The sequence below is a fragment of the Dermochelys coriacea genome, chromosome 27 (genome assembly GCF_009764565.3).
Source record: "Dermochelys coriacea isolate rDerCor1 chromosome 27, rDerCor1.pri.v4, whole genome shotgun sequence".
NCBI lineage: Eukaryota > Metazoa > Chordata > Testudines > Dermochelyidae > Dermochelys > Dermochelys coriacea.
In genome coordinates, this window is record NC_050094.1 from 598,256 (window position 1) to 621,313 (window position 23,058).

Sequence of the window (23,058 nt, forward strand, 5' to 3'; positions counted from 1 at the left end):
TGCTGTAATTGTGTGTGTCAGTGAAACAACACAGCAGCTATGAAATCTGCTTTCACAATTATTAACAAAATGACCCCTGCACTTTCAGTATGAAACTCTGGAGTGGCCTATGTAGTTAGCTGGTCTGGCCCCAAGGACCTTGTGTGCTGTATTAGCTCTGTTCTATAAAACAACTGCAAGACCACACAAAACGGTTTAAAAAAAGAGATCTTGGCTGCCAGCCCTTTTTAGGGCAAAAGGATAAATGATACTTGGCGTTTCTAGACCAAGTAGTTTGATGAAGGGACTAATCCAAAAACGATTGTGGCCCTGATTCAGCCTGGCTCTGGAGCACATGCTTAACTTGAAACATGAGTCATTGAATTCAATGAGGCTATTCCCATGCTTAACGTTAGACGTGTGCTTAGGTGCCTTGCTGAGTCAGGGCCAAGGAAAGTTCTGCAAAAGTGAAAATCTCCAGCCACATGGTACTTCTCCTCCCCCGACTTCATTTCCCTGTGCACCCTCCAGTTTGCTGGGTGGAGAAGCTACAGATTTGTGCCTAAATTCTAATCGGAATTTGTCTGCCCCATCTTCAGACTCAGGCAGAGGTTGCTGAACGGGTTGTTGCTCTGCCCATGTTTTACTCCGGAGTAGGTCTCCTCTGGGTCTATTGAGCCACCCCCAGGAGATACTGTTTCTGAAAATCTAAGGGAGAGCTCTTCAGTGGCTTTTGAGGACTTGTTCAGTGTTTTCAGCCAGTCGCGGACCGATAAATCAGAGAGCTGGTGTGAACTCATGCCCTTGTACATGCAGCTCCTCTCAAAGAGGCACGACTGTCAGTTTCTTTTTTTTAACCAAATCACCACATTAGTGCGACACAAGATCGACTAACGCACACGCTGAGTTTCCAATGGGAACTTTAACTCTCCACCGTCACATGGCTGGACTGTTGTAACCCGGCCTCCTGCCAGGCGTGGCTGGGAGTGCGGCAGGTCCAGTTCCCTGGAGAGGTTGGGTAGCGCACTGGGCACACCAGGAACAGAGGCAAGTGCTGCAGGTGCTCGGGGTACTGGGCTTGTTGGTGGATTCCCGTGACCACTCGCACGTTCCAGGTGATGGAGGATTCCTTCAGGAGGGCTGCCAGGAACAAGCGCCATGAGCACTAGGACTGCAACAGCCAACGAATGCCACCCCTGTTCCTAACCCAGCCCCTAAGGGCAGCCCCGTGAAGGGGTCAAGGGTAACTCTGTTCCGTGCAGCTCCCCAGACGTAGTGCTAGGGCCACGCCTCCTCTGGAAGCAATTCCAACACACACAGCCCATGGCCGGCTCTTTGGTCTGCACTCTCGCTGCGGCCCATCCATCCACGTTATCCTGCTGTCACACCTGCAGCTGCCCCCATGCCTCCTGTTCCCTGCCAGCCACAGGCTGCTTCCTTGCCTGCCACTGACTCCCTGCCGCGGCTGATGCCCCTGACTGCCCCATGGTAGCCCCTTTTCGTATAGGGGTTACGGAGTCCTCTGCAGGCTGGATGCTGAGCTGGGTAACGGCACCCTCAGCTGGCTGCATCCTTTCCCTCCAGCTGAGCATGATGGTATTTTTCAATCCTTAATATTTGCTATGTTCTTTGCCAGTCCCCGGATGGTGTTTGTGTCACATTCCTCCCGGGAGGTATGAATTTAACAGTCCTCTCTGTAGACGAGAGACTGTTCTGGCTCTGGACGGAATCTTTAGAAAAGCAAACCTTTGAAGGTGGGTTAAAGGTTGACTCTTTCCTCTCGAGCTGCCCTAGTCCCAGAAGTTACTGCTCAGACTTTCGCCACCAGCGAGCAACTTTTAGAAGAGTGAATGTAGCCGCCGGGTCACCAGAAAATGTAAAATGTCAACAAATAACTAATTATGCATAACTTGAAACTTGTGTAACCACGGCAACCCTTCCGCCCCACAAACCCCAACAGGAAACGTGTGAAAGGCTCAGGCCCATATCAGGGCAGGTTTGGGGAAGTTTCTCTCCTCTCTCGATTGGCCTTTCGCTACAGGCCAGTTCCCTTTGCTTTGCCGCTGTGACGCTCCTGCCCACCAAAGTGCCTGCACTCGCTCCTCTTCGTGGTCCCGGAGGCTGGAAGATGGATACCCATGCCCCTAAAGCGCTGCCCAGATCTCGGAGCAGGACCTTGCGTTTGTTCAGCTCATCCCAGGTGCGGAAGCATAGATCTTATCCAGCAGGGAAGAGGAACTGTCTCTATGAGCTGAGCTGAGGGTGCAGCACCCTCCTGCTCAGCCAGACAAGGTGACTGGAGCACTTGCAATACCCTGGAGCGGGCTTCAGTCGACAGGGGCTCAGGGAATCGCACTCGGATAGTAAATGTGTCTTGGCGTGGCTGGGGGCTTTGTTGTACGACTGTGACAAAGGGTGACGGAGATGGGAATCGTGTTACGTTGCAAAGGGTTCAGATAGTAAACGTGTCTTGGCGTGGCTGGGGGCTCTGCTGTACGTCTGTGACAAAGGGTGACGGAGATGGGAATCGTGTTACATTGTGAAGGGTTCAGTGAATCGCTCCAGAGATTGATGTTGAGTCTGTACGTAGTTTGTCTCCTCACTGGTTTGGAAAGGAAGAGGAAGTAGGTAGCATGTTGGTAAATATAGCCAGCAACACTGACGGGGGGACTGTGGTAAATGGGGCCTGGAGAGAAATATTATCCTGGGCCTAAACTAATTCAATGAGTTTCAAATGGGCAGAATCAACCCAAGATACGGAGCGCCCAAGAGAGGGGAGAGGCTGGGAAAACAGTGATTGCTGTGGGGACCTTGTGGTCAGGGGCTGCTCTACCTCTAGGCAGCTGCCACAGGCAGCAGGTTTCTGGGAGGAGTGGGGTGATTATTTTGAGTGCTTGGCTGGTGAAATTTGCAGTGGCGCCTGAAGGACTGCAACCATGGGGAGGGGGGCAACCAGGCCAACTCAGACTGGTATTGTAACGCGATACATGGGGTCATAGCACTGCTCCAGTTTGGCCCAGCTGCCCTTCCATCATGCGGGAGGGGTGGCTGGGCCAAGGTAAAGGGCAACACCGTTACACCTCCCAGCTTCAGTCAGTGGTCAAAGGGAGCACCTGCCTCCCCCCCGTCACGCCTCTGCTGAGTTCAGGTTCTCATATGTCGGGGACAAAGATTCCGGCACCAAGGAGGGGGCATCACACTGAAGTTCTGCCTAGGGCAGCAGGTTGGCTTGAGCAGCCTCCAAGTTTGGTCTAGCAGATGGGGACAGGGTGCCAGGTGAGAGAGGTGGCTTCTGTTCCTGGCTCTGCCTGTGTGAGTTTGAGCAAGTCACCTCCCTGCTCAGTGTCTGTTTCCTTGCCTGCCTTTTGGCTGGCTTCTCAACTGAGATTGCTCTGTGTGTGTGTGTGTGTGTGTACACCATGGGAGATGCTGCGGGGCAATTGATTCTCTGTGTTTCTGTGTGAAAACTTTGTACCCATTATAGCTCCAATAACATTTACGATCCTAGAACTGCAGAGATCACAAGGAGAAAACAATTGTCTGTATCTTACCAGCTCATTTCCTTTGGGCACGTGACAGCAGTTTACCTGAAGCCAGTTAGTTTCCTGGTTCAGTCAATAAGCCAGTCTTCCCTCTTGCTCAGATGACATTTAGAAATGCCAACAGGGGCGTGAGGGAAAGCTCTCTATGCTTGGAAAATTTAAAATGTCCTCCAATTGAAATGGGATTTATCAGAAAGTTGACAATGTTCTGAGGTTGTGCATTCCCTGACTTTCCAGAGGGAACTGGACATTGTTCATGTTCCATTAAATTGGGCCAAAATGTCCAAATTTGGATGATTAAATCTAGATATCTGAAGAAACAGTCTGATTTTTAGGCTTATTGGCACCAAAAAAGTGACCCTGCTTTAACTACAATTGTGCAGATTGGTTGGTTGGGTTTTTTTAATCCATTTGGTGAAACCTGTACAAACGCAAAAGGATGCTAGCCCTGCCTCAGTCTGCTGCATGGGACCCCTTGCTGGTTTATCTGAGCACCTCACAATGCTCCCCTCTCCCCATAAGGCAAAAAGGCTATTCTCCCCCTGCTGCAGGTGGGAGCTGAGAGAGATTAAGTGACTTGCCCAAGATCACACAGTCTGTGGCAGGGAAGGGAACTGAACTGAGCTCTCTCAAGTGAGGGCTCTAACCCCTGGGCCATCCTTCCTCTTCTTCCCTTCCCTTTCATGCATAGGAACACAGCCCAATTACAGGAGCGGGTGCTGGGTTTTTGTTGTGTGCAATACACTGCTTTTACACAGCCTTACCATGCCACTATTTTTAGACTTCAAGTGCAAGTGTAGCACTGTGTAGTTTTTTGCCCTGTGTACTCACAATAATGGATCTCTATCCAGCTGTATCTCTAGTGACTTTATCGATGTTCCTTCTGTAGAAGGGGTTTTGTAGTGTCATTATTTTGTCCCCAGATATGTACAAAGTATGTTGTCAGTGTTAAGAGGCTAGTGTGGGCTCCTCCACTGGCTGCAATGCCCCCAAGGGCAGTTGTGCTAAGCAGGAGTAGCCAGACTGCAGCACACTCTGGCAATGCCACCTCCATCCTGGGGGGCGGGAGAAGGTGACGTAGAGCTTGTGATGCCCACTGGGGAGGCAGGCAGGTGGAGGGCTGACTGCTTGGCACTAGGGGGTTGAATGAATGGCTTGGCAGTGTGGGGCTGTCAATGAAGGCTCCAAAACTGTGGTGTTGGGACTCTCTTGGAAGAACCTGGTGCAGCAGTGGGGGAGGGAAGCAAAACCTGGCATGCTCCCATGAGGATGTGTTACAGAGGTGAAGACGGGGCTCTTTCCCACGGGTGGAGTTCAGGGTTGGGGAGGTTGAGTTGCCAACAATTCCAATTCCATCATGAGTCTCGTGACAGTGTTTGGTTTTTAAAGCCCCAGCTCCTGGAGTCATGTGAGATCTCAGCTCTCTGACATCAGAGTGAGTTCCTAGACAGAGGAAAGCTGGAAAACGTGACCTCCAAGGGCTCGAAGCCCAGAAGGTCCTCGGGCTGCTGCATTTATTATCTTTTAAACTCATGACTTTTGGGGCCTGGCTCATGGCTTTTGGTCAGGTGGGTTTAGCAGCCCTGGGAGGGAGCCTGGCCTGACAGTGCAGCAAATGTCCCTCTGGCGGCCAAAGCCCTGCCATGAGTTCCCAGAAACCCTGGCTCCATTGGCTGTTCTCCACACCAAGGCCAGCACATTCCTGACAGTCCAACCAGAATTCTCTCGCCATCCCTGCCCAGACCCCACCCACGTCACCTCCCGCCCAGTGCTGCCATCCCAAATCCAGCCTGACGCTGTCAGCTGACTAACAGACTGTAGTCCCAATCTCTCCCCAGGCCTGCCAGGAGGAGGAGAACCCCACCCCGGTGTATGTGAACATACAGGAGCTCCGGCAGCTATCGGCAGTCACTGACCCCTCCCCGCCCCAGCACTGCCCTAGCAGCATCCTCGCGGACTGGGAGACCCATACGGACACGGGCAGCGGGCACTTGTTCTACTACAACTCCGTGACGGGCGAGACCACCTGGGATTCCCCGTTCGGGTGCCCAGAAGATGGAATGAGTCCTGCTCCCTCTCCCTTGCCGTCTCTTGCCCCCAGCCCCGCAGTGGCCGAATGGGGCCAGTACGTGGATGATGCCAGTGGCCAGGTGTTTTTCTATAATTCAGTAACGGGTGAGACATCGTGGGAGCTGCCCCCGGCTGCAGACGAGCCCAGCACTCAGGAGATGCAGCCCGCAATTGCACAGTACAGACCCATGGATCAGAGGGTGAGCCACCAGGAGGAGCAGGAGTGAGAGAAAAGCTGGCTGGTCCAGGAGGGAGGAACAAGGGGGAGCCTGAGCCAGTAGCTCTGGGAAGTGCAGGTGATGGCTGGATTTGGTGAGGTGCAGCATGGAACAGAGCTGACTGGGCTGGGTGGATTCTGGGTGGTGGTCTGGGGAATAAACCAGGGAGGTGTTGGGGATCTCCAGGATCCAGGGAACCGCGGGAGAATCCTGCTGGGTTCTCTCCTCTCTGCGATGGGGTCTGGGGAGCTCACCGAGGTGGGGCACAGGGAGCATGTGGAAGGAGGAGGGGTGCATAGAAGTGATCTCTCTTATGTTCTCAGCCACCGACTCCAGAAACGGACTATCCGGATCTGTCCCCCGAGGAGCTGGACGGTTACCCGGAGGAGGACTATTCCCCGGTGGGGTCCTACGAGCAGAGCACCTACCCTTACCTTCTGCCGGGGAGATCCCCCAGGCACTCAGCAGAGCTGAGTCCCTCTCCGGGCTGGTGCAGCCAGAACAACCCCGAGGGGCAAGCCTTCTACCCTGACCATTTCACCTCGGACACGGTGCGAAGTGTGGCCCTGGCGAGGAGCCGGTGGGGGCGTGGGAGTAATTGGAGGGAGACGAGAGCCAGGCAGGATGTACGGGGTTTGAAAGGAGGAGGAAATGGAGCCTGATGGGTCTTGGGGAGGAGTCGGGGTGGAAGTGGAACGGGGGGGAGTGAAGGGGCATTGGGGCAGCACAAGGAAGGGGAGGATGATGTGTGCTGGAGACTCCACCTGCCCTTTGAATGATCTGGCAAACCCCTGGGCTGCGGAGGTGGTGGAGGGGCACCTGAGGAGAAAGGCCGAGAACAGACTGACCTGGGGTCCCTGTGGGTCACAGAGCTGTTCCCCAAGGAAGATGGGAAGGTGGGCACAGTCCACCTGAGTGCTGGATTTCCCCAGAGGCGCTCAGCAGTGAGGGAGCAGGAGCAAAGGAAGCAGGTGCCGGGGGGAGCCCAGGTGGGCACCAGTGGCAGGGAGGGGAGTGAGAGAGTTCAGCGGGCTCAGTGGGAGTGAAGGGATATCTGTACAGAGTGGGGGGGAGGGGGCTGAGCAGAGTCTGGGGATGACAGCTGGGGAGTTCCCAGCATTAAAGGGCTAATGCTCAGGAGACCCAGAGCTCTGGGGCAGCGGGGCTGGGCAAGGAGAAGGCTGAGCATCTTGCTGCTGCCAAACGTGTGTTCGTGAGTTTCAAGGCCAGAAGGGACTGTGCTGACCCTCCCGTCCATCCTGCATGACCCAGCCCAGAGAACCTTCCCACGGCAAGGCCAGAACCCCTGATGGAGCAAGAGCAGTGGTGGTGACCGAGGTCTTGGGCCCTATGCTGGGTGCTGGACGTGCACGTACCAAACATGGGCCCTGCCCGAGAGACCACCTAGTCTGGGGCTCTGCCTAGCCTTGAGTTCTGAGCTGCCCCAGTGCAAGCCCCGTTTCACCCCAGAGCAGCCAGTCCATGCTCTGGGATTACAGCTGTGCCACCCGCTGTCGGGACCGGGCCTATGACAGAGCTGAAAAGCAAAGTAACTCTGAGTCCCTCAAGGGTGGGGTGGCTTTAAATAGGCTGGCCAGGCAGAAAAGGCAGCTGCGCTTCATGGAAGCTTTGAGGTGGAGCTGGCCCCTGCTCTTGTGGGGGATACAGGGCTCCCTGCAAACACTGGTGTTCTCCAGCCCAGGAAGGGGCTGTGCCGAGGGGAGCCTGCCCCATCCCAGCACTGTTCCGCAGTGTCGGCACGGGGCCTGCTCAGTGGAGCTAGTGGCAGATACTTTTAAAGCAAACCCTCCTTCCCCTGCCAGGCGCCTGGCTCGTGGGGCCATGGGGATGGGCTGGAGAATGGGCTGGCCAGTGATATCAGGGTTTCTGCCTGCTAAGCTCAGGGCAGTCCTATCTCACGCCACAGGCTGTACCCCTGAGCCTCGCAGAAATTCTCACGCTGGCCAGGGACTAGCCTCTGAGCCATCAGGTACTGGCTACAGTGTGAAGATGAAGGCTAGGCATGGTGGGTTTGCTTTGCCTGCTGCCACTTTTGGTCAGGGGTGATTCACTCCAGGCAGCAGAGTGATGCCAGAGGGCACAGAGGAGGTGCCAGGAAAGTGGAGGACAACATGGTCTTGTGGCCAGGGCACTGGCCTGGCGTGTGGCAGACCTGGGTTCTATTCCCAGCATTGCCCTGCTGGGTGACCTTGGGTGAGCCCCTGCTTCTCGGCTGCTTCTGTCCCCTCCCCTCCCCTCCCAACTTTGGTGTGTTCAGAAGAAGTTCTTTGCTGTCCCTTACTCTGCGTGTACAGCTCCCAGCACAATGGGGTTTGCTGGCTGGGGCTCTCAGCGCTAGTGATAAATATGGTTTGTGACTAACTAGTATCCGCTTTCAGGTCTCTGTGCCAGGGAGTCACCGGAGAGCGAGCAGTGGATCCAGTCAGGACAGCAGCCCCTTTGCCAGCTGGCACAACTGCATGCCAGCGATCCTCATCCAGAAAGAGGAGAAGGTGAGGGAGATGGCTGGGCTCATTTTGCTGATGGGGTCCTGGGCAGGGCATGCACCTGTGCTGGCTCCTTTGGATCTGTCAGCAGACCTTACTTTAACTCTGGGCTTTGGTGCCGTTCCCCAACAGTTTCTGTTCACCTGCCTGGGTCCCTGTGGGGGTGGCACCTGCATGGCTGGGGCTGGGCAGCTGTTGTAGTGCCCAGGCTGGCTAACTCAAGGGGTACTATAGCTCTTGAGTGATTGTGACCATAAAGGACATATGCAGGGATCCACAGACCTGAGCTCCACAGCGGCGCCTGAGTCTGAGAGGGGTGTTCGCGGAAGGCAGCTCCTTAGGCCAGGAACTGCTCCGGGATTTGCTCAGTTAATTCAGTCTGTCCCACAACCCTACTGCCATTCAGCATCTCCTCTCCTCTCCTGACCCCACCCCGTCAGCGTGCAGCTGCTGGGCCTCGCATCAGGGAGATGCTGTAGCATGTGCCTGACTTGAAGCGCGTGGGTCACCTCGTGGATTTCAATGGGCGTGCTTGTGTGGGCTTCCAACTAAATGTGTGCTCCGAAAACTACCTGAAATAGGGCCCTGGGGCAAGTTATTTTCCTGGTGAGCTTGTGATCCAGATGCCCAACTGAAAACCCATGGGTGTTTTCCCAGTGCTTACTGGGCAGGAAGGGAGATGGCACTAGGGCAGGCCCTGTCCCCACTAGAATGGCGCATTGTGGCCACTGCAGCAGTGGTACTGATGATCGGCTGTCTGAAAGCCGGTTTCCCTTGGGAAATGCTCGCGGGGCGGATTTAAACCCTGACTTGTCTTTGATTTCAGTTCAAAAGCCTGGACAAGGCTGGAGTTCTTTACCGGACAAAAACAGCTGATAAAGGAAAGCGATTACGGTAAGAGAGTCTCAGTGTGGCAAGAAGCACCAGGGCAGCCCTCCGACACCTGGCCTGCCACAGAGCAAACGCTGCTCTCAGCCTGTTTGGCTCAGTGCTGGGGAACTCGCAGTCCAACTCACTGTGTCATCTCGTAGATCCCAAGGCCAGAAGGGACCATTGTGATCACCCAGTCTGACCCCTGGATAATGGCCAGAGAACTTCCCCACAATAATTCCCAGAGCAGAGCTTTTAGAGAAACATCCAACCTTGATTTAAAAATTGTGTTAGTGATTCTCCATCACTGACTACCCTCAGTAACTTGTTCCGGTGGCTAATGACCCTCCCTGTTAAACATTTACACCTTATTTCCAGTCTGAATCTGTCTAGCTTTAACTTCCAGCCATTGGCTTGTGATAGACCTTACTCTGCTAAACTGAAAGCCCATTATTAATTATTTGTTCCCCATGTAGGTACTTGCAGACTGTGATCAAGTCACCCCTTCACCTTCTCCTTGTTAAGCTACATAGATGGAGCATCTTGAGTCTATAACTAGGCTAAACTCTGAGCTTTCGTTCCCCCCAGCACACAGCCCCAGTGCTGGAAGCAGATTGTAAGTCCCCACTTCTTGTTTTCCTGGGAGTGCATATTGTTCAGCCAGCGATTTCTAAAGCCAGAAGAAACCATTGCGATCACCTAGCCTCACTTCTTGCATAACTCAGGCCAGAACTTTCATCCAGCGACTCGCATGGGCAGCTCCCCGTCTCGTGACATGGCTGCCCATGAATGGTACAACTGCAGCCCACCCATGCAATCCCATTGTGACCCAGGGGGTGAGCTGTGGGGACAAGTGCACATTGGCGTCTTACTAACCAGGAGGCTGTTCCGCTCCAAGTATCTCATAAGCAACTGATTAAATCTGTTCTGGGAGGGTGTGGCTGGTCCATGGCTGGTCCTAATTGAGGTCCAGTTTGCATTCGCAGCTAAGGCTTACAGAGGAAAAGGATAAAGCTGTAAGTGACCGATGCTGAGCATACTCATTGGGCAACCTGCTACCATTCTAACCTCCTGACCAAGCAGGTGACATTGCAGTGGGGCTGAGGGAACAGCACTTTCCCCCTGCACAGCTTCCCCAGGGCTCTGGCAGGACCAGGGCAGGGTGGCTCCCTGGACAATCTGGGGGTAGGAGAGATTGAATTGAACCCCATGGGGAAGCTGACTTAATTGCCTTGCCCCAGCGCAGCCTCAGCTGTGTTAAGGCAGAAGAGCTTTCCAAACACATGGGCTGCATGACAGTCAGATGTGCCGATCTGTTGATACAGGAGCCTCTGAGGTGGCTGTTAAGGTGGAGAGTTGAATGAATCCAGGGGACGTGCTGCTGCGGGGTATGGTTGGAGATAGGAGCAAAAGCCTCTGGGCGCCTGGTAGCGTGTTACTAAGCACTGTAGGCAATATGGAGGTGGCAAGGAATAAAGGAGACTTTTCCCATAACTTCTTATTTCCCTGGTTTTAAGGTTTGGGGGGTCTGGGGGTTGTTTTGCTTGTTCTGTCACTAAAGGGAGACATGTCACTAACGAGTTGTTTGTGTTCACGATATTAACTGCTGGGACGGGAGGAGTCCACTCTGTCACAGATTTCCTGTGTGATCTTGGGTCAGGTCATTCGGTGTCACTGTGTGTAACCGGGGGTGACTGCAGCATGCACAGCCAGACCCAAGCTAGCCTGGATCTCGCTAGCCCAAGTGCCGAGAGCAATGGAGCCGCAGCAGTGTGTTCTCCAGTGCTGTGAGCCACTCAAGTCGGTGCTTGAGCCACTCAAGTCAGGGTATGGGTGGGATCGTACAGCCTGCACGGAAGTCTGTTCTGCCCCGGGCTTCACTGCTGTTGGTACCTGCGCTAGCTAGATTAGAGATAGCTTGGGTCTGTCTACATGTGCGGCAGTCACCCCCGCCTGCAGTGTCAACGTGTTCCCTGTGTTTCCCCGTGTGTGCAATGGGGTGATAGCCGTACGCAGTGGTGAGCTGGAGTCAGTTCGCACCGGTTCATTGGAACCAGTTGTTAAATTTAGAAGCCCTTTTAGAACCGGTTGTCCCAACTCCAGGCTGATTCACGGGAAGCCGGGGGTGGGGGGAGAAGCAGAGCGGGGCGGCGCATTCAGGGGCGGAGGTGGAGGCGGGGCGGAGCTGAGGTGAGCTGGGGCCGGGCGCGGGGCGGGGCGGGGCGCTGCCGGTGGGGGCTCTGCACCCACCAAATTTCCCCCATGGGGGCTCCAGCCCTGGAGCACCCACAGAGTCAGTGCCTAAGGTGCCACTTTTAATGTGATCAGTGGGGGGAGCAGCCGCTCCCCATGCTTCCTCCCTAGCTACGCTCCCCCTGCCCCTAGGTGCCAGAGGGACCTGCCAGACGCTTCCTGGGAGCTGCCCCAGGTTAGCACCCCCGGGACTCCCCACCTCGCCCCCCAGCAGGTCCCTCTGGCTCCTAAGGGCGGGGTGGGCACCCACTATGATGGCCCACATGACCCTCCTGCCTGGTTCTGGGGGCAGTCAGGGAACAGCCAGAGGGGGGATGGATGGGGTAGGGGTCCCGGGCAGGGGGTTGCGTCAAGGAACGTGGGGAGTTGGATGGGTCAGGAGTCCCAGGGGCCCGGGGTGGGCCACAACCCCCTCGTGGGGTGTGGCGGGGAACCGGTTGTTAAGATTTTGGCAGCTCATCACTGGCCGTACTCCACAGGGCTGTTCAGATACTAGGGTGAGGAGGGCCCTGGAAGCACCTGAGCTAGGGAGACTAAACTAGGAAAGTCTCAGCCAGTCCCGCTCTTTGAGGGTGTTGTCACAATTTTTTAGGCATTCTGCAAATTTCTCCAAATTTGGCAAGATCCAGCCTCCATTCTAAGACGAGACTGAGGTGGGATTTGCTCTCCTGCTATGGCCTTTATACAGCACTGCACCATCCTCCAGGGGCCAGGACAGTCACAGAGCTGCCTAGGGGACAATTCCCCCAGTCCAAGCTCTGTGCAGGGGTTTGTCTTCAGTGCAGAGTTATCCTCGGCACTTACCCCTGTCCCATCCCCACACACAACTCCCATGCCCAAGTGGGGTGCAGCTTTCAACTCGGCTTAGCTTGCCCATTGCGGGCCTTGGTTAGATCCCTGGGTCTGCCTTCCCTGGGGTTGGTAACCTGCACACACAGCAGTGAGGACGGAGGCTAAGCCACTGCAGCCCTCCAGCGCCTTCCCACAATTACCTCCTGTGTGCCCACAAGGGCAGAGGATCACAGAGCAGCTCAGCATAGTGCAGCACAAAGAACCAGGGGCTGCCCTACTGAAATCCTAGTGACACGCATGGGGGAGCACAGCACTGGCTGCTCACACCTGGGCTAGGCTGAACCGGTGCCGATCCTTCAGACTAGCTCTGCGGTGAAGACACCCTGGTCAGCCTGAGGGCTACAGTATCCCAGCTCACCAGAAGGGCCCATGGGCAGTCCTGGGGATGCCAGAACCTAGAACAGCTCCTGGCTATTATACAGGAGGTCAGATGAGATTATAACGGTCCCTTCTGGCTTTGAAATCTATGCACCTGCTGTTGCAAACATTCACGTTTTGAGCAAACTTGCCAGGAGCTCCCTGCCCCTAGCCTGAGCAGCCTGCAGTGGGATGCAGGGTTAGGTAGACAATGTTCATTTGGGTCTAACCTCCCCTTCCCCTCCCCAGCTGGCTCCCCTCCCCTTCCAGACAGCAAAGGGCTGCGCCAGCATCTGGCCGCAGACCAGCAAACTCGGCACTTCTCCCTGTGTACAGCTCCAAGTGTGGGGAGGAGGATTTTTACGTAGGACTCCCGGACCAACCGGCACTGAAGGAACCAGTGTCTCCTTAGGAAGTGAGGAGGTCATTGACGGAAGAGGCTGTGCCATGCGTAGGGCTGCCCCCCACCTTCCCTTCCTCAGTTGGCAGGATGGGAACAGGGTCCTGCCAGCATAACCGGCATCTGGGTTTAATGCTTTCCTCACCATTCCTCCCCCAGGAAGAACTGGAGCTCATCCTGGACCGTCCTGGAGGGGGGCATCTTGACCTTTTTTAAGGAGTCGAAACATTTGTCCTCCAGCAGCTTGGTGAGTTGCCAGCCTTTGGCTACTGTCCTTGCGAGGCCCAAGTTGAAAGCTGCTGATGGGCTGCAGGCTGCTCACCAGCACAACAATTTCCTGGCCCTTCCCCATGTTTCCCAGCCCCTGGCTTGTACCCTCCCTCCTTCATCACCCTGCAGGAGCTGCTTCCCAGGTACCAAGCAAGCTTTCTGCAAGGAGCAAAGTGTGCAAGCAGCCTCTGGGCCTGGCTGACTTGTCTCCCAATTGACCCTGAAAATAGTGGGGCCATAGACTCCTAGAATCTCGGGGTTGGAAGGGACCTCAGGAGGAGTCGAGACAAAGCAGGGCTTTGTCAGTCGATTTGACCAGTTGAATCCTGCTCTGGAATCTGAAATTGGGTGACATTCCCTAGAGTATGTGGCTTGCATTCAAAAATTCCCCTGTTCATGTGGCTCCCAGACCCCTTCTAGGCACTGGATGCTAGTGGAGTGACTCGGCAGGGGCAGAGACAGAGCTGCTCAGCAAGGGCTATTTTCCCCCTCCCGGATTAGTGTTTATAATAAGAGACGCAAGTAAGTTACCACCAGCGACAAAGGAAACCCAGAACTCGCGCACTTGGCCTTCAAGCTGTGGTCAGAGCCGCTCGAAATAGGGAAGGCTGCTCACAGCGCTGGTGGGTGTTGTCACACAGCTCAGGGCTGATGTGGGCTTGCAACACTTTTGGCGGCATTTTGCAGCAAGGGGAAGAGAAAGAGGGCAAGAGAAGAAATGTATCTGCAAGGAGCTCCATGCTCCAAGCAGGCCCCTAGCCAGACGCAGCAACGTCAACATCCATGCACAGTGAAGGGCACTCTATAGGGCCCCACTCCTATTTCTGCAAACTCTGTCGCTGAGGGTCAACCAGTGTGGACAGCTGTGCTCATGTGTGGGGGTAAATTAATAAAAATTTTGCATCTGGGGAGCCCTTCAGTCCACTGAAATGCCTGATGCAATTTCCTGACTGGTGGACAATGGGGGCTGGGATTTCAAAGGAACCTCAGGGACTAAGGTGCCAAATCCCCACTGAAATCTATGGGATTTGGGTCCCTAACTGCCTTAGGCAGACAAGCCCTAGGGAAACTGACCAGAAGAGCAATTGTGGAATAGAAATGTAACTCTCTGGAGGTGGATTAAGCTAACCCAGGAAAAGGCACTCTTCTTCTGGAATAAGAGAGTCCATACAGGGAGATAATCAGAAATAAATATTGCTCTTGTAATTCAAACCCTCCCTGATTCTGGATTAGTTCCCGATGTATACTTGCTCTGTGGAAAGTCCCAGCCCACAAGGTTGGAGCAGACAGACTTTTTTGCTATTCCACAGGGGATTAAAGTGCCTGGTTATTTCGCTGACATTTCCCAGTGGAAAGTTGTGTTCTATTAGAAAAACTCAGCAAACCACATGCACACCAGAGCCCTGGCCCCCCGACACAAAACCAGTAACCATGTGCCCAATGCCAGCATGACTGACGTACCAGAGAGAGAATCCAGGAGGGGACGTTCCTCGCCTTTATGGGAGAATTCTGTGCTGGCCCCCTAGCCTGTCACCCTCTTCTCATCCAGATTGCTTCAGATGCGAGTTCTGCTCCCACTAGCATTTAGCTCTAGGCACAGTTATAGTGGAGATGCAGCTTCCATCAACAAAAGTGTGGTTTTGCTGGTATAGTTTATACCAGTTCAGAATGAGCTCTCCCAGCAAAAGGACTTTTGGGCCAGTACAACTGTGTCAACGCTAGGTTTTTTGCCTGGATTAAAATGTCATGAAAATATTGCACCCCTTCCTGCTATTGCTATCCAGGCAAAAGTTTCTAGTATTGCCTTAGTCTTAGAAATACTCGTGGCAATCTCGGTGTCCAATCCAGGGGAGGGTTGCATTACATTTTTAACTATGGCCCATGAGCATCAGTGCACGCAGATCTCCCAGTGACCTCAGTAGGAGGCACAAATTAAATAGTTAATGATAAGTCAGTTATCATCACTGAGCTGTACCCCTAGCCCTTCTCCCTGATGTGGTTACTAGGGGCCGGCAGAGTTCATTCTTCTCTGAGCTATTGTTCCAGGCTTTCTGTAGACATCACTGCAAAGTCACACACTGCTTATGCTGGGGTGGTTCACTCTGCAACCACGAGTGGTAGAACTATGGTGGTTTTGTTTCTAAAGAAAGCTGCAATGCTGCAGATGGTGAGAGAGTTCTGGCACCTCTCATGGCTTTATCCAAGGTCTCCTGATCTTTGATGTTTTTCTTAAAGCCCCAACTCCTGCAAACATGATTAGGGGTAGGGTGACCAGATGTCCCATTTTTAAAGGGACAGTCCCATTTTTTGGGACTTTTTCTTATATAGGTGCCTATTAACCCCCCCCCCCCCGTCCCCTTTTTTCACAGTTGCTGTCTGGTCCCCTAATTAGGTGAGAATTTCAGCTTTCAGTTTTAAAAAAGGAAGTTTCTACTCTTGTGGTTGTGGAGAAAAAGCTGGGAAACACAATCCCAAATGGCTCCAGCACCCAGAGGCAAAGGAAAACACCCCATAGTAGTAGTATTTTAAACTCATGATTTTTAAGCCAATCAGATGGTTTTTTTGGAGCCTGACTCATGATTGTTGCCTGCTTGGGCTCAGTGATGCAGCAGATATGCTGCAGGCCTGATCAGCACTCTGAGCCGCTAGGGTTTGAATCCTTTGGTCTATGCCAATAGAATGAAACCGTATTAACCTCTGATCAGCTTGCTTCAGTGCAGCTGACTCTGGGCGAGGTGTCCTGTGAGAGGCGCTCGGTGGCTGGGAGCCAGAAGGCCTAGATTCTAACCCCTACTCTGTGTTCCCATGGCATGACCTGACTCCTGCTGGACCTGTCTCCATTGGCCCATGGCAATTGGAGTGAGGAGGGGTTGCCCTCTGCCAGTTCAGATGGAACAAGAAGCTGATCAGGGTCCTCTCCTCCAAGGTTCTAGCCACCTTGTGCTGGGTCTGGCACCGGGCTGGGCTTCCCTTCATACCTGCAGCCACGTTGCGTGTAGAGACCTGTCTCCCTAGCAGGAACCACACCGGAGGGGCGATGGCAGAAGGGCAGAACAGCACTGGCTGTATCTGCCTCAGTCCGCCCACGCCCAGCTCTGAGCCCAGTGGAAATGCTGTGGACAGACATGGGAGCCCAGCCCACACGGCTGGTTTTATAGCCCATGTAGAGCAAACATTCTCCACCCTGCGACAGCCTCACTGCTCTGCTCCTATCTCCCTGGGCATGACCCTCCTCTTTCCTTCCCCCAGAAACACCCTGCCATGCTGACTACGCCCGAGCATACTGTGGATCTGCGGGGGGCTGCTGTGTCCTGGGCTCCCAAAGAGAAATCCAGCAAGAAGAACGTTCTGGAGGTGAGTCCGCTCAATGCAGTGTGGCTTTGGTGGTGTCCCCAGAGCCGGAGGGGTGGGTCGGGGAGAGATGTGTTGCCTTGGTAAAGAGGCTAAAATGAGTGGAAACATCAAGGCCTGGTCCGTGTGCAAACTGCATTAGTTAAACCAATGCAGACCATGTGTAGATGCTAACTTTGGTTTAAGGGTGGTTTATTTTGGTTTAGCTGAACCCTGTTCCTGAACAACTTATGATTAGTCTTCATTACAAAATCACACCCCCGCCCCAGCTGACAACTCTGCCAGCAAAGCCCCTGGTGTAGACACAACAATGCTGACAGAAGAGCATTCAGGGTGGTTGTGTAGCCTGGCCAGGTTGCGGGCCGAGCTGGGAGACTCCTGCTGCAGAGATGGCTCAGAGATGCAGCTAAATACAGGCGGAGGCCTCAGTGCAGAGCCAGGGCTTAGGACTGAGGGAGTCTAGTGCAAGGGATCCACCCCTCGAAGCCAGGCATCTTTCCCTCAGGACCTGTGAGCGCCGAAGACAAGGGCTGAGCTTGGGCCTACCTGGTCTGAGTCGATGGGAATTTGGGGTGCCCAAGGAGCAGAGACTTGAGCTGTAAAATTGCACAGAAGTCAAGGCCAACAGCAAGGGCCCTGTCACATGTGCATGTCTCAGCCCAGCCCACTGGTGCCTAATCGCTGTTGTGCCATGGAAAGAAACTGCCCTTCTTCCCGTATGGACCCTCTGAAGGGCTGTCACATTGGGAGCTGGTGTGGGGTCAGTTTCCCCTTTGGCCGCTCGCGCTGGGGGCTGCACGGCACCTGTGTCATGCCAATAACTCCCACCCTGCCTCTTTCAGCTGAAGACTCGCGATAGTTCCGAGTTCTTGATCCAGCACGACTCTGAGCCTATTGTGGCCACGTGGCAGAAGGTGATCGCCGACAGCATCAGCAAGCTGGTGAGAGGGGCTTCTCTGGGCGTGTTTTTTTTTTTTTTTTTTTTTTTTTTTTTTTTTTAAGAGCTTTCCTGAGCCGCTGGCCCTGGGGGGGGCCTGAACTCAGGACCTCTGGGTCAACCAGCAGGAGCTCTGGGCTACAGTTCCAGGATCAGGCCCCTTTGTTCAGAAGACCTTTTACACAGTCCAGCCCCAGATGGGGACAGAGACCCAGATAGGTGGGTTACACACCATGCCCCCATCCTCAGCACTGACACTGGCCCTACCCTGACCCCCTTCTCCTGCCCAGCTCTTTGCTCAGTCTCCTTTCCCTTCCCTGCCCATCTCCTGCTCAGCTCTGTCCCCTCCTGGAGCCCCAACCAGGTTTTGTCTTTAGGATCTGGCATCGCCACCCTGGAACTATCAGTCAGGCAAGGATCGGCTTTCTCACAAGATTTACAGCACTTTGGCTGCTAGAAACACCCTGCCAGCCGCTGTCCCCCTGGGAGATCAGCATGGTGGGATTGGTTTCTTTCTTATCCCAACCTCAAAAAAATTGGAATTTTGAGCAGTTTCAGGTTGGCTCCTGCTGCTGTTGCATTCTCTGCTCTGCAGTAGCCCCTAAGCCCGGGACCCCAGCGTGCCAGGTGCTGTACAAACACAGAACAAAAGCCTGTCCCTGCCCCAAAGAGCTGACAGTCCAAGTATCTGTTGAGTCCAGACTGATTTGTGGCCCACCATTTGTGGGGCGGGGGTGGGGGCGGGATTTTGCATTGTCCACTGTCTCCCTCCCAACCTACCCAGCTATGTCTAGCAGGCTCCGGGAGAGCCCCGCTTCTCCTGCCCTGAGCTACACGCCTCAGAGCTCCTTCGGGGCCTTGATCTGATGCCATGTCTCCCTCAGTCAACAGAATTTCCTACTCATGACGAGAACGGAAATGTTGGGGACTTTGGAGTCAAGGACAGACTAGGAAACAACAAAGATGAAGATAAAAAGAATCCAGGTGAGTGAGTGAAATCTGAGCGGGGAAACCTGCTTGGGAAAAGCCTGGGGGCCCGCTCTGGTGCAGCCTCCAGGCCGAGCCAGCCTGGGAGCTGCTGGTTGTGCTGCCACCGAGCTTGTTGTCTGCTCAGCTCAGTCCAGGCAGACCTGTGTTAACTACCCGATGTCCCTTGGTATGGTGCAGCTGAGCAGCAGTGTAGATACCCTAGTAGCATACAGCGAAGGTGGAGGGCCAGGTTCTGTGCTGGGAGATGGCCCAGAAGGCACGGGAGTGCTCCTGAAGCCACCTGAAGCCTGGGCCAAACAGCTCCTTGGGCAAGTGAGAGCAGCCTCTACATACAGCAGCCTGGGGTGGCTCTGCAGCCCCTGATCTCAGGAACCCCAAGTTCTATGGCTGTTCCCAACCCCCACTTGCCCAGGCCTTGCAGTGGGGCAGTGTAGGGTGGTTGTAACTCGGGGAAATTCTCCCCTTGCCTTGGAGGTTTGCGTACAGCCCATATGTGCTGCCAAAGCAGGCTGCAGCATCAGCCCCATAGCATGCCCCATGCTGCATTGCAGGGCAAGCTGGCTGAAGGGCACAGATGGCAACAATAATGCGAGCTGGGTCCCCACGGCTTGCTCCAGGCACCGGCTTTCCAAGCAGAATGGGGCGGCAGTCCATGTCCCGCAGTGGCAATTCAGCGGCCGCTCCCCCGCTCTTGCGGGGGTGGCGGCGGCAATTCGGCGGCGACTGCTTGGGACAGCAAAATTGGTAGAGCTGCCCCTGTGGGTCCCCCACCTGCCCCTGGCTGGTGTGCTCAAGGCCAGGTCATGTCTGGCCCTTTGGCATGTCCTGTTGTGGGACGGGGACTAGGATGGGGTTCAGTAAGCAGGGATGGTGCTGGAGAAGCTGGGGGACAATGTACAGTGACACTGGGCACCTGGCAGCACCAGTCTTGGGGTGGTAACGTCCCCCCAACAGGACTCTCTCTAGCATGGAGTTTTCTTTCTGTTATAAAGCAAAGAGGGGCAGTGCAGCTGGTCACCCAGGCAGACTGAGACCAGAGTGGGGAGCTGGCAGAGCTGGAGCCAGCTGAGGTGGACTAGACAGAAAACTGGGGGGGCTTCACAGAATTGCAGAAGTAAGGGTGGCAATGCCATACCATGCCACCCTTACTTCTGTGTAATGTTTGGTCTTTGCACTGGGAGGGGGCCTACGGGGAGGGCTAAGGCAAATATTGGGGTGGCTATAGTCGTCCACCCCAGCACTGCCCCGGGAGCTGGTCAGCTGTGGTGGCCGTGGGGTGGCAATGCAGAAGGATGGCGCTAGTGGGGTGGAGGGAGGCCACAAGAAGCAGCAAATGGGGGGTGACGGACGAGTCCATTTGCCAGGAGTTTGTCTGTCCCAGCAGGCAGGTGGGCAGAGAGAGAGAAGCCCATGAGTGGTGCCTGCAGCTGTGCAGGGACACGCTCCTGGGGCACCCACCTCTGTTCATGGGATTCAGATCCCCAAGTGACAAGGGCCAGATTAGCACCCGAGGCAGGAACAAGCTCACATAGCAGGGCCTGGGTGTTTGTCCTGAAGGGCTCTGAGATCCTGCCGCAATCTCCTGCATTCAGAAATGGGGGCGCTTCAGCAGAGAGGTGCTGTGCAGACGCCACAGAGCCGGACTGTGCAGGTGTGAAATCCCCTGCTCCTAGGCCCTTGGTGCAAGGGATCGAGCTTCCCCCAGAGGGGAGCAGGAAATAGGGGACACCCTCTTCTTCCCCTGCTGCTCCACCCGCTGCCCAGAAACTCTCAGCCAGTCCCCAGCTCTCTCTGCCTGGGGAGTTGGCGCGGGGAGCTCCAGGGAAAGGTGGTCCCTAAGCCAGGGTGGCTGGGAGCGGAGGGGAAACGCTCCTTCGTTTAGCTGTGTTGCATCCGGGCATCCTGTCTGCAGCCCGTTTAGGGGTTGCAGGGGAAGGCTCCTTGTCTGTGCCCAGAATGATGCCTGTCTCTTCCCTGCTGGGGCCTCTCCGTGTCTCGCAGTGAAACGTTCTCCCTTGTCTCCCGCAGCCTCCGGACCGGCGGTCAGTAGCCTGGGCTCTGAGAGCGACACCAGCAAAGTTCGGAACAGGTTGCGAAAACTCCTCCAGAAACGGCCCCCTCTGCAGTTCCTGCGGGAGCGAGGGTATATTAAAGGTACAGGCTGGACGGGGCTTTTTGGGGGGCGGGTGCTTGCGAGGAGAACAAACCCTTCTTCCTAGCCAGGAAACCCAAAACTTGCAGCCACAAGCAAAGCTCATCCCCTAGCACGGCTGTTTGGGGGGGTTCCCAAACCAGCGATCCAGGGGGCGAATCATCCTGATCCCCTGGCAGAGCCCCAAGTTAACTGCCTAAATGTCTGGGTTTGTTGGTTTGTTTTTCAGACCAAGTGTTTGGCTGCTCCTTGCAAGCACTGTGCGAGCGGGAGCACAGCACGGTGCCAGGGTTTGTGCAGCAGTGCATCCAGACGGTGGAACACAGAGGTATTTCTCCAAACCCTCCAGTAAAGAGCAGGGGGCCAAGAGAGACCCTAGCCAGCCCCTTCCATGCTCCAGGGCTCCCAGCCCTCGGGGGAGCGCAGCCCCTTCTGTGCTGAGTAACCAGCCCTGACTGCACCATCTCTGGCACTGCAGCCCCTCCCAGCGTTAGCTGGTGTCCCCAGGCCTACATGGGCTATGAGAAGGGGCTGCAGGCTCAGGGGGTTTAGCTTCCCAAGAAGCATCCCACAAACCGACTAATGGAGCAGCTAATTGCTATTAGCATCTAGCTCCTGAATTCTTCATCTTGAGGGTTGGTTCAATCTGGGTTTGTAAAGCAAGCTCTTGGGATGTGTCTGCACGTACCCTCCCACCCTAAAAAGTAGTCCCTAAGAGAAGCAGAACAGAAAGCAGCACAGAAGTTTCTAAACCACTTTTCTTGACTCTTTCGAATCTGCATGGCCCTGCTCCCCTCTCAGTTTCTGCTGCCGCCACTGCAGACCTGTACCTACCCTGCTGCATCCCAATGCATTGCTCCCTCCCCCAAGGCAGGCTGCAAGCGTGAGCCGTGTCTGGGGCATGGAGGGCCCCTGCTGCTCAAGTACCCCACTGCATTCCACTTTGTAAGGAACAGGGCAGAGGTCCAAAAGAGCTTGGGGCCAGACTTCCAAGTGCTTAGCCCCTGCAGCCTGGGCTAGGTTTCCCAAGCAGTTCGGGTGCTAAGCACCCCGGAATGCAGCAGTAGGTATCAGCACCCAGTCCGCTGAGCGCTTGTGCAAATCTGTCACATCCTTTTGAGAATGCTGGCCTCCTAGCACCTCTGGAGCATGAAGCTCTCTTCACACTGGGCTTGCTTTATGTGTGAATCTCTGTTGCAACATCTCTCCAGCTCCTTGTTGCCATGTTCCCGTTGTCCAGCTGCAGGGTGACTAACTGGTAGTTTTGGTCCCTGGTCTAATAGGTTTGGACATTGATGGACTTTATCGAATAAGTGGAAATCTGGCAACTATACAGAAACTGCGCTACAAAGTGGACCACGGTAGGCCTGCTTTCAGTGGGTTAGCTGTAGCTTTTTTATGATCTAATGTCTTTAAATAAAAATGCCTTTGACTTTTTAAAAAAATGTTCAGAGAAAGATGACAAGGTAATGCTTTGAGAGCCTATCAGTCATTTGTCACCCGAATAGTGTGTCCCCATGGTAAAAAGGATGTGGGAAAAATTGGAGAGAGTTCAGAGAAGAGTTACAAGGATCATTCAAGAACAGCCAGTTGGGAGTTTTCCAATGAAACAGGGGAGTCCCTGGAGATCTCTCTTCCAGTTCACTTTTTCCAAAATGAAAATGTTCATTTCCCTTCCATGGAAACTCTGAAAATTCGAGTTTTCTTTCCAGGTTGGAATTAAATTAAAAAGTGTCAGAATTTCCCACAGAACAGAAATTCTGAGTTTAAATGGCTCTAGATTTAAACTCTGGAAAACCTGCCTCCTGGAGAGCAAGCTCCTTTAGCCTTTCTACCTAGCTTATGAAAGAGCAGGCTAAGAGGGTATATTTTATTCCCAGCCTCCAAGGGCCGGCTCCCATTGAGACACCACAAGACGTGGTCCCATTTTAGAAGAGCTCTGCACATTGAGCTTCTCCCGAAAGGACTGAAGGTTTCTGAGAGCCAAGGGCTCTTTAATCCTGCAGACAAAAGTATAGCAAGGTTCAGTGGGTGGAAGCTGAAGCTAGAAAACTGGAAACTGGGTGCCCATTGTTAACGGCAAAGGTAAATAACCATTGGAACAACCGCCCTAAGGGTGTGATAGGTTCCTCCTCGCTTGGAGCATTGGGGGTTGGAGTCTCTCTCTTTCTCTTTCTCAACGAGAAGTTAACAGGCTCAATGCAGGAATCTCTGAGGTTTTCTGATCGTGTTACACAGGAGATCAGACTAAATCTTTATGGTCCCTTCTAGTCTTAAAATCTGTGGCTGAAATCCTGTGTCCATTGAAGC

At 54.3% G+C, this 23,058-nt stretch overlaps 1 protein-coding gene across 3 annotated transcripts in view; it reads left to right on the plus strand.

The window, feature by feature from the left end:
- The window catches only part of ARHGAP27 (Rho GTPase activating protein 27), a 77,432-nt gene that overhangs the window by 46,819 nt on the left and 7,555 nt on the right, over positions 1-23,058 (plus strand). For 2 of the 3 annotated variants that reach the window (XM_043503235.1, XM_043503237.1), the window contains 11 exons: positions 5,360-5,791; positions 6,133-6,360; positions 8,209-8,322; positions 9,143-9,210; positions 13,208-13,295; positions 16,568-16,672; positions 17,512-17,610; positions 18,491-18,590; positions 20,625-20,750; positions 20,978-21,076; positions 22,032-22,109. In XM_043503235.1, coding sequence (XP_043359170.1) covers positions 5,360-5,791; positions 6,133-6,360; positions 8,209-8,322; positions 9,143-9,210; positions 13,208-13,295; positions 16,568-16,672; positions 17,512-17,610; positions 18,491-18,590; positions 20,625-20,750; positions 20,978-21,076; positions 22,032-22,109 — 1,537 coding nt within the window. Of the gene's footprint in view, positions 1-1,968; positions 2,180-5,359; positions 5,792-6,132; positions 6,361-8,208; positions 8,323-9,142; positions 9,211-13,207; positions 13,296-16,567; positions 16,673-17,511; positions 17,611-18,490; positions 18,591-20,624; positions 20,751-20,977; positions 21,077-22,031; positions 22,110-23,058 lie in introns of those variants that run through there. The other variant, XM_043503236.1, reaches the window with a different exon arrangement.